This window comes from Aplysia californica, unplaced genomic scaffold, assembly GCF_000002075.1.
Source record: "Aplysia californica isolate F4 #8 unplaced genomic scaffold, AplCal3.0 scaffold00119, whole genome shotgun sequence".
In the NCBI taxonomy this organism is placed as follows: Eukaryota; Metazoa; Mollusca; class Gastropoda; order Aplysiida; family Aplysiidae; genus Aplysia; species Aplysia californica.
In genome coordinates, this window is record NW_004797389.1 from 434938 (window position 1) to 453179 (window position 18242).

Below are 18242 nucleotides of genomic sequence, written 5' to 3' on the forward strand. Positions count from 1 at the left end.
GGACTGGAAGAGAGTTAATTAGAAGTCTGCCTCAGAAGGTAATTGTCTTTGAAATGCCTTGCAACTCTACTCTCTGACTTAAGATATTATGTAACTTTTTTTTCTGTACTAAAACTACAAGAATAATAATTGGTTGGTGAGAAAGTTTCATGTTTGCATTTAGTCGTTTCTCAAAAACTGCCCCTAATTATCTGGGTCATGAAAATATACTTAAACATTATAATTTTGTTATGGTACATGTAATTCAAACAAATACTGTATGCACAGTACATTGCAGTGTCATTGTTTTTTAAATTAGACACATTTTGAACATTTGCACTGGTAGCTCTTGCTTTAAATTATTGTGATTTTTCACATTTAGGCTTTTCTCAAAAACCTGCACTTGTCATATTAGTAACCTACTTTTAACTACGTCTGTACCATGTATATCTTGAATATTTTTATATTGAACTGTATAAATGTCAGACAATTTTCTGACACGTTTTCTTTACTAGGAATGCCTACAAACCTGGAGGATTATCTGTAATACTGGAGGAGCTGAGGTCTGCCCCCAGGACTGGGGGTCATCCAGTAGGACCAGAGAACCCCCTGCAGGACGGGAGGACAGGAGAACAGCGTACAAGACAGGAGGGCAGCCGACAGGACTACCTACAGGACTTGAAGACTGCCAATAAGAAGTGATGAACGATGATCTCCCTCAGAGGGTAATTGTCTTTGAAATATGTCAGAAGTCAGCATTTTTTAAATTGATGTTTGCTTATAATTCAAACTTATTCTGTTTATGACTGTTTGCCATTTTTTACTTGAAGAAAATTTCAACATTTGCACTAATGGCTCTGGTTTTATATAATTGTCATTTTTTGCCTAAAAGGTTTCTCTCAAAAACTCGTACTTGTAATTGTAACCTGCCTTCTGTAAGACCCATAGAGTGAATATTGACTTGTTAGAACTTTGCTTTATCGACACCAGTTTAGTGAATGTTTTTTTCATCTGAAACTAAATAAAACTATAGGGGGCTCTCGTGGACTAGAGGTTAAGGTGTTGGCCTCTTATTGAAAGGTCCTGGGTTCGAATCCGGGTAGCGACTGAAAAATTGTTTCTCTAAAATTGTCTCCTTTCACCTCCTTTCCTGCTCTCCAGCAATGCTCTGTCGTCTGCTTTCTGCCCCCACCCTCTCACCTCCTTTGCCCCCTCCTCTGGGCTCCTGGCACTTTCTGCAGCCTTTCTACTGCTACTCCTTGGCTCCTCCTTACTGCTGTCTTTCTGCCACACCCCTGATCTTCTGGTAGGAAAGATCTACAACCAGACATCTCGGACAAGGGCGAAAAATCTCGGAGGGCCCGTGTGCAAGTTGCGCACGTTAAAGATCCCTTGGTGGTCTAAAATCGATAAGAGTAGGCTTCAGCCGCCACTTGGGCAAAATTCTAAATTTCCTACCAACTGAAAATATTAGGTGTGTCCCGCTCGCTCATATGACCTTATGCAGTTGCGAGCGCCGTAAAACACTTACAAAAAGATAAAAAAAATAATAAAAAATAAAACTATGGGATATTTTCTTTGAAACTGCCTGCAGGACCGGCGGACCGCCTAGCGAATGAGAGGACCGTCTATATCAACTGTGTCAAGAAACGAGAAGTTTGAATTATGATCAGCCTCAGAAGGTATTTTGTTTTTGACCTATTATTAAGACATTATTTAACTATTACGACTGAAAAACAAGAATACCCATTGGTGGGTAAACCTGAAAGTAGTGAAAGCTTCCTTTTTACATTTGTGGCTCTCAAAAACTGTCCCTGGTCATGTCTCTTTTCACACCGGTAAAGCAATAGTGGTAAGGTAATTTTTATTTAAACTTTGGACACACATAGGTAGCACAGGCGTTTCATTGAAGAACAAGAAGCTCTTTTCTGTGTTACGAGTACAAGCTACATTTTTTACAGCTTAACGTATCTTAAAAGAACAGAATTAGATGTTATAGATGATCCAACCTGTATGTTTTTTTAAAATATTGATCCGAGAAAGATCCTTATTTTAATTTTGTAAAGGTCTTGATAAATTAATATTAGGGATTTACAATGTGCTGACAGTTTTATGGTAAACGTCTGTTCGTCTTTCAAATCACAACTAAGAGAGGACAAGTTCGGAAAACGTTTGTCGCACTGTCATGAACAGGATTAACTCCATTGCACCATAAAATAATTACCCAATCAATCAATGAGAACTAATGTCCTTCTGTTTCTTATTGAGTGCGGGATGATGAGGGTAGCTCTTTTTACCCTCTTTCCCACCTGTGTTTTTCTTGTCTGCCTCATTATTTTGTGCAATAAAAGACAATTACATCGATGTTCTTTTCTGTACTCTAAAGTTTAATTGAGTTTGTTTTGTTTTTTTATTAAAAGATTTAATCTTTCAAACTGACTTATGATTCAACTTTGGATTTATATTTCTCAGATTGCTGTCACTCATCAGACTTCTCTGCAAGAAGGCACTGGTGTAATCAGTAAGTCTACCACAGATGGTAGAAGGTCTAACAAACAGCTGGTAGTGTTTGTTTGATCCATTTTTCAGTATACATTTTACAGCGACATTGAAACAATAATGGCAGTGCAGCAGCAACAAGCTGCAGAGAACAAACTAGAACGCAAAATTCACTTCCAACACTCAAGCTCAAAATCAAAAGGCAGCTCTTCCCACCCAATTCTACTTATGTCCCCCCTTTCCCCTTTAAAAGACCCCTACCTACACTGCTGTGGCCCTGTAAGGATAGGCTGATAGGGAGCTAGGTGGGGAGGCTAAGTTCAGAGTAGGATTTTGCAAATAGTATTGCCATGGCCATGGCGGAAGGAAGTTGATGGGGCAGTGTAGGTTTTTCTTTTGGGGGGGGGGTGAGAGGGGGCGGCAGGGGTAGATTGGGTCTTTTCAGGGGGAAGGGTGTGGCAGGAATAGAACTGGCTGGAAAGAGCTGCTTGCTGATTTTCAGCTTGTGTTGAAGTTACTTTTGTATACTGGATTGTTCTTTGCAGTTTTTGGTGTTGCACTGTCAGAATTGTATCAGTGGTGTTCTAAAATGTATACTCTGTGGATCAAACACTGCCAACTGTTCCTTTGGCTTTTGACCATCCTGTGGTAGTTCTGATACCACCAATAGGACAGGACAGCCTTTATGACCGCCTATTGGACTGGAAGACTGCAAATACGAAGTGATGAATGATGAGCAGCCTGGTGTTTTTGACTCTTTAGAACTTGTATCTTGACTTCGTTCCCACTCCACGCTATTGACCCTTTAGAACCCATGTATTGACTTAGCTCCAAACTCACGTTATTCACCCTTTAGAACCTATATACTTTGACTTAGTTCCAACATCATGTTTGTCAAGTCTACGGATCGGCAAAACCACACATCTTAAAAATGCTAGACCCAATACAGAACCAAGGACTCCGCCTCGCTCTGGGGGCTTTCCCCACGTCTCCGGTAGAGAGCCTCCAGGCCGAGGCCAACATACCACCACTCTCACTCAGACGCACACAACTCTCACTACAATACGCAGTAAAACAGAGCTCAACACCGGAAAATCCAGCGCACAACAGCATTTTCGAAACAAACCCAGAAACCATAAACAAATTCCAAAACAACGAAAAATTCATCAAACCCTTCGGCCTCAGAATCCTTGAGGACCTCAAAAACTTACACTTTTCCAAACAAGACATCCAACAAATTATTTTCCCCGACCTCCCTCCGTGGCACCTCACCAAGGCAAAAGTAGACTTACAGCTGACCACACACAACAAAGAAAGCACAAACACCAAAACTTTAAGAACAGAATACAAAAAACTAATAGATAAATACCCCGGTGCGGAGCTCATCTTCACGGATGGCTCCAAAAAAGACAATGAAGTGGGCGCCGTAGCCCTATCTCCCAACAATACACATCAGAGGAGACTCCATCCTGAAGCCTCCATTTTCACTGAGGAGGCCACTGCCATTGACATGGCACTGGACTCTGTAGAAAATTCTCCTAACAAATCTTTCCTTATCCTTTCTGACTCTCTGTCTTGCATCGCCTCACTCACAAACTACACACTCTTACACTCAAAAATAGTTAGGCTACAACAGAAAATTCATACACTATCCGAAACAGGAAAAAACATCATGTTCGCATGGATACCCAGCCATGTGGGCATCCGAGGAAACGAGCAGGTGGACGAACTGGCGAAGAAAGCTTCATCCCTTCTGCTGGGATCAACGACAAACACTCTCCCACAGACTGACTTTAGAAATAAAGTCAAAAAGTACACTTCGAGTCTGTGGTAGAGCCACTGGGAAAAGCAGAAAAATAATAAATTATTTGAAATTAAACCCAAACTAGAACAGCGAAATCCTTCGGACCTCTCCAGAAGAGACGAAGTCATTTTTACTCGATTGCGCATCGGACACACGGCCCTGACCCACAAATACCTCCTACAGGGAGATGAGAAGCCGTTCTGTGTCGGATGCGACACAGATTTTACCATTAGACACATCTAAACAGAATGTCTAGATTTTGGAGAGATCCGAAGGAAGTATTATAAATGCAAGAAATTGCAAGATATTTTTTCCGTCGTTGTTCCCAGCAGAATTTTGAATTTTATAAAGGCCATTGGCCTTTATGGCAAGTTGTAAAATGAAAAATGAAAACGTACTATTTAATTTTTTTATTGTTACCTATAAGAGTTGTTTTAAATCACAAATATATTTACACTGAATTTTAATATTTTAACATTTTAGCATTTTAAAGTCAATTAGTTGACCAGTCGTGGAGTGAACTTTTGCGAAAGTAAACAACTTGTGTTTCGCGCGCTCATATGACCTTAGCAGTTGCGAGCGCCGTAAAACCCTATACTACATACATACATACAACATCATGTTCTTAGCCCTTTAAAAGTTGTATTTTGACGTAGCTCCAACCCCACGTTATTCACTCTTTAGAACCCATATAGAATTGTAATATTATGTAATAAATTATGTGTCAATAACAAAGCTCCCTCATATCTTAGCGATCTCATTCGGATTTATGTTCCACCTAGATCACTAAGTTTAGGCGATCAGTATCTTTTAAGATTTCCCAGAAAAGGAGATAAAAATTAGCTGAAAGATGGTTTCCCCACCGTGCCCTATCAGTTTGGAACTCTCTTCCTCAATCCTTGAGACATACAACATCTGAGTCTAAATTCAAAATGTCTTTAAAGACATATCATTTTCATGTCAGTAAATTACATGTTCAGTACAATGTATGTAAATGACTATGTATCCATTTATGTATTTTGCGAATTGCATTGTGTATACTAATTTATTGATATATTTGTATGTGCTCATTTCGTAACAATGTTTAGGCGTACGCGTGTGATAAGCAAGTACATGTAGATGTGTGTGTGTGTGTGTGTGTGTGTGTGTGTGTGTGTGTGTGTGTGCGCGTGCGCGTGCGTGTGCGTGCATGTGCATGAATATTGTTCGTACTTGAATATTTTTCGTACTTGCCTTTATGTAAAGAGCCAAGAGCTCTGTTCACACGAGAGTGAGCGCTATAGAAATGATCTACATTATTATTATTCTGACTTAGTTCCAACCCCACGTTGTTGACCCTTTAGAACCTACGTTACTTAATTCCAACCCCACATTATTAGCCGTTTAAAAGTTACATCTTGACTTAGCTCCAACCCCATATTATTAGCCGTTTAAAAGTTGCATCTTGACTTAGCTCCAACCCCACATTATTAGCCGTTTAAAAGTTGCATCTGGACTTAGCTCCAACCCCACATTATTAGCCGTTTAAAAGTTGCATCTTGACTTAGCTCCAACCCCACATTGTTGACCCTTTAGAACTTGTTTCTTGACTTAGTACCAACCCCGCGTTTAAAGTTGTATCTTGACTTAGCTCCAACCCCATATTGTTGGCCCTTTAGAAACCATGTATTCCGTTATCTCCAACCCCACGTTATTGACCTTTAAGAACCTTTATTTTGAGTTAGCTCCAACCCCACGTTGACTCTGGAGAACCCGTATCATGATTTAGCCCCAACCCCATGTTGTTAACTTTTTTGAACTTGCATATTGACTTAGCACCAACCCCACGTTGTTGACCCTTTAGAACTTGTATCTTTACTTAGCTCCAACCCCATGTTGGGGACTCTGTAGAACTCATATCTTGAAATAGCTCTAACCCCATCTTCACTTAGCTCCAATCCCACGTTGTTGACCTATTCGAACGTGAATCGTGACCGTTTAAAGAACAGTTCAAGAATTCGAAAAACTGAATTTCTTTAATATTTGGACTATCATAGTCTCTATTGTGTGCTTATTCTTTGAACCTCAGCGGAGCTTTCAGAATCTTTTGTACAAAATGGAAACTGCGCAAAATCTCCTTTTGAACTTCAAGCTGAAATATAACGTGCATATATTTAATAAATTTATAGTGTGGAATCTATCTTACTGGTCTTCTTTTTTGTTGTACGTTTTATTGGTAAGGTATTCATGTTTATTCTCTTTTCATCGCGTGTGTTTGTTTGGCGCGTCTTGGGGGTCTTTCTGTTCTCTCCCACTGCTATTTCTGTCTGCTACCTGTCCTACTTTCCATCTGCTCTAAAATGGCCATTGCTTTTCAAAGTGCTTCATGCTTTTCTTACCTCAAAGTGAAAGTCATGTTTTCATTGTCATTTTTCAACTATCTCTTCTTCGCTATTTCTTGGCTAATTGCCCATTCGTTTGTGTATGTTGTACTTAGATGTCATATTTGTGGGTTCATCTTCATCTTGTGTTTTCTTTTCTCATGCTCTCATGATTACTAGAGTTTGTTGTGTCGAAGTCCGTCTCTTTGCCGTGGCAAAGTTTGATTTCTGAATGGAAAGGATTTTTTTCTTTCTTTCTTTTTTTAATTTTTTATTTATTTTGGTTTTTTTTACAAATCTTGTACATATATCCCTGTCTCTCTGCTGGGGTGCTGTATCATTTTCTGTCCTGGACAGACGTGCGTCTGAACCAAATCAGCCTTTCCCACAAATGATCAAAGTCGAATACCCCCCCCCCCCCCAAATGGGGAGAGTTTACATCCCCTATTTCGGTCTTTCTGTTAAGACATTGCCTCCCTCTCAAATCGAGTCTGCCCTGGCAGACAGGGACAAAGCCCGCCTCCGAAATGATTTAAACTGGGATGATTAAGGGGTGGGGAGGGAGGTGAACGCAAACAGAAAAAAGCAACAAGTTTAGTCCTAGTTGGTAGGGTTAATCATGCTTAATCAAAAGGAAGTTGTCAGGAGACTGTACAGTCCCCTAGCGTTACCCACTGGGGGACTATGCAGTCCCCTAGCGTTACCCACTGGGGGACTATGCAGCCCCCTAGCGCTGTTTACTCGGGGACTGTGCAGTCCCCTGTCGCTGCTTTGTGCACTGGGGGACTGCAAAGAAACGCACACAGACCCCAAGCAGTCGGTGATGAGACTAACCTCGTGTCACCTTGTGACGTAGCCCATCACGCGCTAATCGTCGAAGCGGGCCCGCCATGGCGTGGGACAAAAGCCCAAAGAAAGATTGCAATATCTTGGTAGTTGGGAATATTTGGTAATGCTAACAGTAGGGATACTGCTAGATCTAAGTCTAGGTGTTAGATCTAAACTAGATCTAGGTGTAGATATTATAGACACAGACTGCATTTTTTTTTAATTGAAGAAGTGTAGACCTACCATGTTGTGCAGACTACAGTCCATGTTACAAGTACTTCTAGATCTAGATAGATCCTAGATCAACAAACCTGTCGACATAAATGATACAGTTGCCTTAAATAAAGTGCTTGGCTATAGATCTAGATTCTCCCACCATACTAATGAACTTACTAGAACTAGATAAGTATCAGTATGATCTAGATCTACAATGTAAGAACTATTACAATATTGTAGTCTACATCAATTCTACTGAATCAACAAACCTTTCGACATTCACCTTTCAGACTAAAAAACGCAAACAGTGGGTGGCTCTATTATACTCATTCATCATCACCCGGTGCCTTGCCGACTGGCGTAGGCGATCATGGACCTCCACTTCACTCTGTCTTATTGAAATGTTATGATTCATGATATTTTTGGGAAAGAATACAGCAGTGGCTTCTCCTTACCTTCTGCTGGATTTTTGTACTGTTTACTCAACTAGCCCAAAAAGACTAACCCACAATGCAGCGGGGCAGGTGGCAGGTTTCGGCGCCTCCCTCTCGCCTGACAGTCTCTTTACTGAGCACATGAGGTATTTTATAGAGAGGGTTGCCACCACCCTGTCCCACCTCGCTCTCCAAGACTGTCGCCAGTTGGTCTGCGACTGTTTATTTGTTATTCGCAGCTACCCTACATAATGTAGGCCGTTCCACTATCCGCCACCTGTGGATGCGGTGGTTTACTCATTAAATTTTTCAAACAAAACATCGCTGGTAACTGCCAAAAACTTCGTCAACAAGTGGAATCAGGCGTCATGTCGTCAATTTGTCATGACGCTCATGTGAGGAAATTTTAATGCTGTTGATGGCTTGTTGACCTCGATCCCAAGGTCAAAGGTTGTTTCTTTGCAGTCGCCCAGTGCACAAAGCAGCGCTAGTGGACTGTACAGTCTCCTAACAACTTCCCTCTGAATTACCTCGATTTCACCAAAACCACGAGCTCGGAAGGCCGCGAGTCGGCTTACGTGCCGTGTTCATATTTCCTTATTATGTTTGCAATAGCACTATAAACGCACGAGCGCACACACACATACATACACACATGCACACACAAATACACACATATACTTACACACATACACATAGACCGCCTCGGTGGCATATTGGTAGGGAGTCCACCTTGGGATATCTAGAGGAACAATCCCCGCTAAAACACAATAAAAACAAACTTTTAAAGTCAATCGAGGTGTGAAACTTAAAGATCAACAGCCCATAACTGAGCTAGCAGGGCCCACCTACACAGTCAGCTGTTTACGGAAACAAGCTTGAAGTGGGCTACGGGTTAGCGTTCTTACCCCGTTTAACCAATAAGAGCCCTCAGCGTTCATAATGACGCTAAGTTGTTTCTATTTCAACCCTTCTTGCTCGAAAAGGTGTCTAAATCTAAAAATAGGGGCGAATGGAGGACATTGAAACAATGTGGCTATAAGGAAATGGTTCTATAAATAATCTCACAACTATACAGCAGGTCAAATGCTCGAAAGGGTTTGAGGTCCAAATTTCTTTTTCGTATCACCCAAGCTCACAACAAACCACTCACGCACACCTCCAAAATAAATCAAAATTTCAACCAAAAAATATTGTCGATTATAGCTGTTTATTTTGATCTTAGGTGAATGAGAAGACATACTTTCAATAGATCCAGAAAACAAAAGATGCATGGAAAGTCACTTTTTAGCCTTTCAATCCTCATAGCTCCAAATAACGCCTTGCGTCTTACAACTGATTATGACCGGGGCAGACAGATTTGTGAAAGCCCTTCCTAAAAGTAAGCAGACTAGCGGGTGGTAGAAGGGCGCCACTTGTAGGTCCTTGTCTGTCTTGTGCTTTCCCAATATTAAATTACCATTATTCTGTTGATGTGGTTCTCTTTACTCAAAAAGGACAATCAAGTAATGTGTGAGTTTGTTTGTGTGTGTATTTGTGTTTGTATGTGTGTGTGTCTGTATGTATGTGTGTATAATCATACATATAAAACTATATATATATATATATATATATATATATATATATATATATATATATATATATATAAATAGATAGATAGATAGATGGTACAGATGGAACAACATCATGGTCTCATCACAGATCGACTTCATATTAACGAGAACACGAATGCGGATCACAATCACAGACTCAAGAGCCATCCCCAATGCAGGCCTGGACACAGACCACAGGCCAATCATCACAACGTTGACCACCAAGAAAGAAAGAAAACCAAAAAAACATAAAAGACAGCAAGAGAGACTAAATATGCATAAACTTGGAGGCGATCAGGTGCAGGCTCAGATCAGAAGCACGTTAAATGACAAACTAGGCTCTATCAACTCTACAATACTAACCGTAGAGGAAGCTTGGGGTACCTTCAAAACAACTCTCCTGGACACAATGAAAGAAATCTGTGGTACCAAGAAAACAAGAGGAAAACACAGAAAAGCAACAGCCTGGTGGAACGAAGAAGTTAAAGATGCTATCAAGGAGAAAAAGAGACTGTATAATGTATGGGTCAAGTCAAAAAACGAAGAGGACTACATTAAATATAGACTTGCAAGAAGACACAGTAAGAAAGTCGTTATAACATCAAAAGAAAAGTCATGGACCCAGTATGGCGAAAAACTAAGTGAAACCTGCAAGACCTCACCGAGAGAGTTCTACAAGAAGGTAAAGACAATGAGAACGAGAGACGAACCCTATGTACCAACCACTGTCATCAACGATACTAATGGAGAAGCTCTGCACGAAGAAAAAGATGGGAAGAATATTTTCAAGAACTACTAAACCCATCAGTACAGGCACAAAACACACAGTGCCCATTCACCGCCAACTACCCTGAGCACTCAGAACCTACCATCCTGGAGAGTGAAGTGAGAGAAGCACTGAAAACTAGTCCAAAGAACAAGGCAGCTGGAGACGATGGCATCATTACCGAAGCCATCCTTGCATGCGGCGAAACCGGAATACATTGGCTTACAATCATCTTTCAAAAAGCATGGAAAGAAAGAAAAGTGCCAGCAGACTGGCAAAATGCGATAGTGGTGCCAATATGGAAGAAAAAGGGCAGCAAGAAAGACTGCAACACCTATAGAGGCATATCTCTTCTCAGCCATGTTGGGAAAATGTATGCAAAAATCCTAGAGCGACGTACTCGCGCAAAAACCGAACATCTTCTCAGTGACGCCCAATTTGGCTTTAGAAAAGGAAGAGGGTGCACTGATGCAATCTTCGCACTCCGACAACTGTGTGAGAGGGCTTTGGAATACGACAAAGATCTCCACCTCGTATTTGTGGATCAAGAAAAAGCCTTTGATCGAGTAAATAGAAACAAGCTATGGAAGATCTTAGAGCAGTACGACATCAAGGGACAACTGCTAGACAACATCAGGGCTATCTATGCCAACAGCAGAAGCGCTGTCCGAACTACCAGTGGAACATCGGACTGGTTTCCAGTAACATCCGGAGTGAGACAGGGCTGCAATCTCTCCCCTCTGCTCTTCGTGATCTACATGGACCAGATAACAAAAGAGGCCAATCCAGACCCAGAGGCACTCAACGAACTCATGTTTGCAGATGACCTGGCAATGATTAACAACAAGACTCAGCTACAGGAGCATATAAACCAACTAAATGCGAGCTGCGAAAAATATGACATGAAGATCAGCATAAGCAAGACCGAAGTCATGACAATTAGCAGGAGACCAGGTAAAGTGGATATCAACATCAATGGATCCCAACTAAAACAAAGCAGAGAATTCAAATATTTGGGCAGCATTTTCACAGAAAATGGAAAATTAGATCGAGAGATAGAGACTAGATGCCAGAGAGCCAACGCAGTCAGCTACCAACTGGGCCCTCTCCTGAAACATCCCAATATCCTCATGAGCACCAAGGCGAAGCTCATCAACGCCATTTTCCTTCCAACGCTCACTTATCAGTGCCAGACATGGACTCTAACAAAAGCCCTAGAGAGGAAACTGGTCACATGCGAGATGAAATGCTTAAGAAGAGCGGTCAACAAAACAAGAAGAGACAAAATTAAAAATGAAGTCATTAGGGACACCGTGGGAGCAACACCAGTCCTACCACACATTGAAAAACAAAGGGTCAAGTGGTTCGGACACCTCACGCGGATGCCCTCAAACCATCCAGCTCTGAGAGCATACAACATTAAATATTCTGGATGGAGAGCCAGAGGAAGACCAAGGCGACGATGGAGTGAATCTGTGGCAGACACCCTTAACGATCATGGGATGTCCCTCCTACAGGCCACACGACTTGCTGCAGACAGACACCTGTGTCTCCCCGCGACACCCCAGGGTACAAGCGGAAGAAAAAAGTAAAGTAAGTAAGATAGATAGATAGATAGATAGATAGATAGATAGATAGATAGATAGATAGATAGATAGATAGATAGATAGATAGATAGATAGATAGATAGATATATATATATATAGATATAGATATATATATATATATATATATATATATATATATATATATATATATATATATATATATATATAATATCAAATTCATAACATCTTTCTAGTACTGCTAATTTAATATGATGTGAGTGCAAAAGCAGTCCTCAATTAAGATCCTTTTTTTTCAGTCTTCCGACGAACACAAGGAACTACAAGCGAAAACACCAAAACAAGATAAAACAAAACACTCCTCATACTTAATATCTAGAGTCCGCCCACCCAACTGCATTCCTGTTTTGTCTAATAACAAATGGGCTACATGGCACCATGAATCCCACAAGCAACTGGATTTTGTGTATGACGAAGGTGGCCACTAATTTGGCCACCTGTTGTTTCTTCAACCATGATGATTTATTATAATAATTATTATAGCCCTTTGACTCGTTAAAACCTTCATTTTTTTGTATTTGTTACTATCTTGTAACACCTCTAATCTTCGGCACTTATAATATTAAGACCTTATTGTGTTGCAGGAGCCGTAAAACTTACCCAAAACAGACCGATGTCTGCGTTGTGCGTGGTACGTAGTTGTAGCGGTTAGACGCTTAACTGTTGCACACAAAAGACATGAGCCATATTCCCGTGTGGAAAGAAAAATATTTTTTCCAGTGCCTCCGTCTGTCTGCCAGAACGTTATTTCTCTGTCTGTCGGGATTGCTCTGACCGGCTGGGGTTAAACAGACCGCTTCATAAATGATCAAAAGTGTGTCGATTATGCGCAAAATGCCTGAATGATAAGCCAAAGGAGCATCTTAAAGTTTCTTATAGGTGTTGGGACAAGTTCAGGACTATGTGTGAGTGACGTATTTTGACGTGAATCCTTAAATGTACCACCTCAAGAAACGCGCCGCGTGCATTACACTCAAAGGAAATTCTAATCATAGATCTTGATACATTGGTCACAAATAGAGACCATGAGTAGGCTGTGGTTTGTTCCATCCTGGCAATAAGAACCATTTCCGGAAACTTGTGTACGCATTTATTAATTAAAGATGAGAAGAGAATTATGTTAGTATTTTTAGTAGGCTACATTGCACTTAATGAGGAGTTTCTTTGGTAGCAGGATTGAGAGCAATGAGTCTGGAATGAGAAAACAAGTCTTTACCATCAGCAGTTTACGTCAGAAGCCTGTTTTAGATAGCCTCGGGAATTTGGTTAGAGCGTGATTCCTGAACAAGTAACATCATCGTGATCATTCTCATTATCTGGTTTTGAAGTAGAAAAAAAATACTTTAGACTTGAATAGAGTTGGTCATATTTAATCAGATGTTCATAAAGGCCTGGATGTTCAACGTTGCAGTTGATTGTACAACTACCACAGGGGCGGCTCGTGGGGCTAAAAAGTGGGCGTGCACAATTAAGCTCTCAGAGGCTGAAGATTGTCAAGGGCGTAGTAAATGAGATGGTGTATAATTTTAGGATCTTTGGGTTGGTGAGGGAGGACCTCGTCCTTTTATTTTCATTCTTTTTATTTGTCGCTTTGATTTCTAGAACTTAAAATCTGTTTGTTAGTGAAACATCAAATTCGTTCATCCTGCATGAGAACTGAACACTCCACTACAATCCATTCAAAGGCACAACCCATAGGACCGGGACTTAAGTATGTCACGTTCACCTCCCTCAGGTTCACGGTTATAGAGTAACTTAAAATAGCGGCAAGACGATGAACCAATAATAATTCACTTGAGTACTCCTCTGGATTGCTCCGAGGCTCACATACTTTGGGCATTGAATAGGGTACAGTCTGTCGCGTTTATTTTTAGACTGTCTACTGTGGGCTATGTATCGGCACTTTTCGGCAGGAGCACATATCATGAGATGTGCCGGGTTATTAATATTTATGTACCGCCAAACTCGCTACGAGTGTCGTCATCTCTTGGGTTATCCCAAAGAGCGATTTATAGGTCAGGTTACCAGTGTTGAATATCCTATTGTGTTTAGTTAAAGCGTGTGGACTTTGGCATGGCACAGTAGATGTTTTACGGCGATATAGACATAGAAATGACAGTTTTTATATTATATCTGGTTATTGCTTGTTTCTTGCTTCTTTTATTTTATGTTTGTGGGTGTTTTACGTTATTTTAAGAATTTGGGCGGCACTGCACGATCGTGCTCTATGGACGAACTGCGCCTGGTCTACTGCCCCCCCCTTCCCTTTTCCAAATTTAATTTGTGCCAGTTCTGCGTGAGCTACGTGTGACAAATTTTTAATGATTACCATGATTATCATCATCATCATCATAATCAACAGCAGCAATAGCAGCAGCAATAGCAGCAGCAGCAGCAGCAGCAGGAGTATTCTGGGTACTCCAATAAGCAGGAACAAAATATCCCATGTCGATGGGACCAGGATGAGCTAGTGAGACTGCGGTCGGACCATCATTTGAGCTTGAGATGGTATCAGAACTTTGTGTATGAAGATGCAGCCATGAAAAAGAAGATTCCAAACATATGTTTGAATGTCCAGGAACAATGGCAATTCGAATGGAGTTATTTAGATGAGTGTAGGTTCCTCTGAGTATAATGACATTTGAACCGAAAAAAGGCCTTGCTCTCGCTCGAAGATTTTTTCGTGGGGTCCACCAGGTCCATTAAAGAAACAAATTTAAAAACAAAAAAACCAACAACATCATCATCACCTTTTCTCACCCCATACTTGAGTACACGCCACCAGCACGAGCTCTCCATGTCCAAGTCCGTTCTTCCTGTACTTTTAGGCCTTCTTTTCTGTTTCTTTCTTTTTAGAATCCATCTTAAGGCTTGGTGAGTATTGTGTGTTTTCGGTTTGTTCAAGGTATGACCAGTTCACTTCCATTTTCACTTTAAAAAAAATTTCTACACCTATTTTTCTGATTTATTAGCTCTCATAGTTGTTCATTTCTTATGCTATCAAGCCAATGAATTCTTAGTTAAAAGTAAGTAGCCATTGTTAAATGCCTGTAGCTATTAACATTTTTTTTTGCAAGTCACCATGTTTCTGATGCATAGAGTAGTACACTTTTGTCACTGTGTTGGTTTTTGTTCCAATTATTCCTGACTTCCGTACGTTCATGAGTGAAAGATCCTCTTGTCTTGCTTATGTATTCTTGTCTTTATGCATCTGTTCCTCCACGTTGTCTATATATGCTGCTACCCAAGGGACTGAAGGAATCAAGTTCCTCTAGTGACGTTTCTCTTATGGAAATCTACTACTTTGTGGTGGTTTTAGTTTGGTCTTGTTTGGATCTCTAAGATATTTACAGGATCTCTCATTTTCTCCTTCATCTCCCTACCTTAGAATTACAAAATTCTATCTGGCATTCTTGACCATTCAAAGTAATTAAGGTCAGAAATATCATGTTATATCTATCAAAATCGTTAGGTTATTCGGAGTCGTTATCAAGATATTCAAAGAATCGCATTAAAGAAAACTTGACATGTTGTACAATTCAAATTTTTTTACGTCAAATTTCTCAAATTTTGTCATTCTGAGATAACAATCGTTGGTGCTAAGTGCCTATTTGAAAGTAAAGCAAAATTATCTGCAAAGTCAAGATTTTCAATCTATATACGTAATAGATTTTCTGTCATCATGTTCTACTGCGTGTTTTGTTGTCTCTGTTAGACATCCTATAAACTTTCGACTGAACTCTCTCAATCTCTTCTTGACTCCCCCTACGTACTTGCTTATATTCTTCCTGAGCCGCTGCCTTAGTGACCCTTGTCTTAAAATAATACATTCTGCTCTTCTTTATTTGCTATCCAGACTTGTATTTTATCTAGTGATTATTTTGAAATTGATTATGTACGCTGATATTTCTTAAAAGCTCTGGCGAAGTGATATTTTGGCAACAAGATAAAAATTATGGTTGAATTTTGTGGTTTTTGCGCACTTTTTGGTGTACATTCTATAGTTTTTAAAAAGAATTTTTTTGGGGGGTCACAATTTTATTGCACAAATTATCCTGCAGTGAAAGACATTTAGCACGTTTTGCTTCGAACATTGTTCTCCCAATAAGTTTTGCTCTGTCTATTGGTATCAGGAAGTGTTCAATTTTCTTATCTAAAATTTCAGTCCCGACTTTTCGGGGAAAAGTGATTTCAAACTTGTATAGGGAACCTCTAAACTTACATTACAAAGGATGTTGCTAAAGGTGTCTGTGGTGTAGCGGGTTGGGCACTTCGGCATGCATAAGAAATGAGCTTGGTTCCTGTGTAGGGAAAATTTTTATCGACTAACCGCTAATTTTGCTGGTATGTACAATCCTTCTTAGTTTAGGTTAGTACTGACCAGGAGGTCGAAGCCCGCCTGCTAAATGATCTAATTAGTTTTGTCGACGGGGCGCAAGCACCTACATTGAAAATAAAGAACCCCAAAACCTCAGCTCATTTTGCTAGACAGGGTTTTTTTCAGAGATGCCAAACAAAATGAGCTGAGGATTTGGCTAATCGAGTATCTCTGTCAGTCAGCTGGGACGTTGTATCCTTCTCAGCCCTAGTTGGACCTGACAGGCAGGGCCGAAGCAGCTGGCGTCCTAAATGATTTTTATCATTTCAATGGGCGTGTAAACCATCAACTATTACATCTTTATTTCACTGAAAGCATCTCAAATATCCGTTAGGGGCCAACACATTCCTGGCATTCCTCCCCCAAAATGCGCAAAGCAAGCCAAATTAAGCCATCGAAATGTCTAAATGGTAAATCTTCTCCTACTCATGTATAAGAGAGCTTCAGAAGTACATTTACTTCAGAAATATAGTTAACTCCCCTAAAATTACTCTAACAACCAATTTGTTTTTTATTCACTAGAGTTTTCGTTCTTTTCAAGTTGTCAGAAAATTTGGTGAGCTTTCCAATCTTGAACTTATTTATTTCCGTGATCTGTTTTAGGGAATATGTATCTCTTGTGTAGCGGTTGGACGCTTCGCAGCATCTTGTTTCGTTCCTGAAACATTGATCGACATGTGTGTCTCTTAATGTCTTTTTATATAGTTAAAGCGATGCCCCTTTCCACGTCTGACATCTGAAATGTAGTTGTTAGACGTTATGCTGTTACACGTGGGAAACTCGAGTTCGATCCCAGAGTGGGAATAAATATTTGTATCGGTTGTCCTGGTCTTTCTGATGGAATGTTGTACCCTCTCATAGCATGACATTCATGGTTGGAATCCACCTCCCATATATCTAAATTGTGTCGATGGGGACGTAAAAACAACGTCGTCATTTATTGTCCTTTTTATTTTTTTTTAAAGTGGCATAATTCGGTGGTGTCTGAAGGATATCCCTCAAGATAGCGAATCGAGCCCTATGTTTACAGTGCAGCTGACTATTATCTGTCGATCCTAAATTTCATGGCCTGACTGGTTTTTATTCATATCTGAATTGAATTACTTTTGCTGAAAATATCTAGTTGATTTTCTTTCTCACTTAATCGTCTGCCATTATTACATAAACTTTCCGTTTGGGAATATCAAATCAATGAAAAATACAAATTAAAGAACAGTGTTTTGGAAAACTAATAAAAAATCGCAACAACATTTCTTTTAAAATGAAAACCAGATTTGAACATATAACACGATTTTTTAAACATTCAATAGGATTTGATGAGTACCTTGTGAATTCATAAATAATATTAAATAGTAGTGTGATACTTTTTGTACCCAGACCTCGAAATCAAACATTGCGCTCCATGTAGGGAGATGCACCATCTCGGAATATTGTACCCACAGCGACAGAGCGAGCATGCTGCCTTATACCGCTCCCCTTCCCCTCGGACATCGTGTCAATTTCACTAGCCAGCGAGCAAGTCTCTAACCATATTAGGAAGTCGGTCGTCCTATCTGTAATCTGATTGGTCCCCTCTCCCCTGGACCCGATAACCGGATGTGCTGGCCAAATTGGCCCATCTCTGGCTAAATTTTCCTTGTAGTGCGCACCACAAAACTTGTAATACGTTAGTTAACGTGGGCGCTTTTCGGCTTCAGGATGTATTAGTCATCTCAGAAAGTAATTGATAACGTCCAATTTGGCTCCAAAATTTAGTCCGCC

General features: G+C 40.3%; 1 protein-coding gene across 1 annotated transcript; it reads left to right on the forward strand.

The window, feature by feature from the left end:
- Positions 1 to 9848: 9848 nt before the first annotated feature.
- On the forward strand, positions 9849 to 10511 carry LOC106011448. Its single transcript, XM_013081168.1, has one exon. It carries the CDS (start codon positions 9849 to 9851, stop codon positions 10509 to 10511), a length of 663 nt encoding a protein of 220 aa, XP_012936622.1.
- The last annotated feature ends 7731 nt before the right edge of the window (positions 10512 to 18242 follow it).

Bases quoted from the DNA above. Each gene is read 5' to 3' on its own strand.
- LOC106011448 (XM_013081168.1), top strand. From the start codon at position 9,849: ATGCGGATCACAATCACAGACTCAAGAGCCATCCCCAATGCAGGCCTG.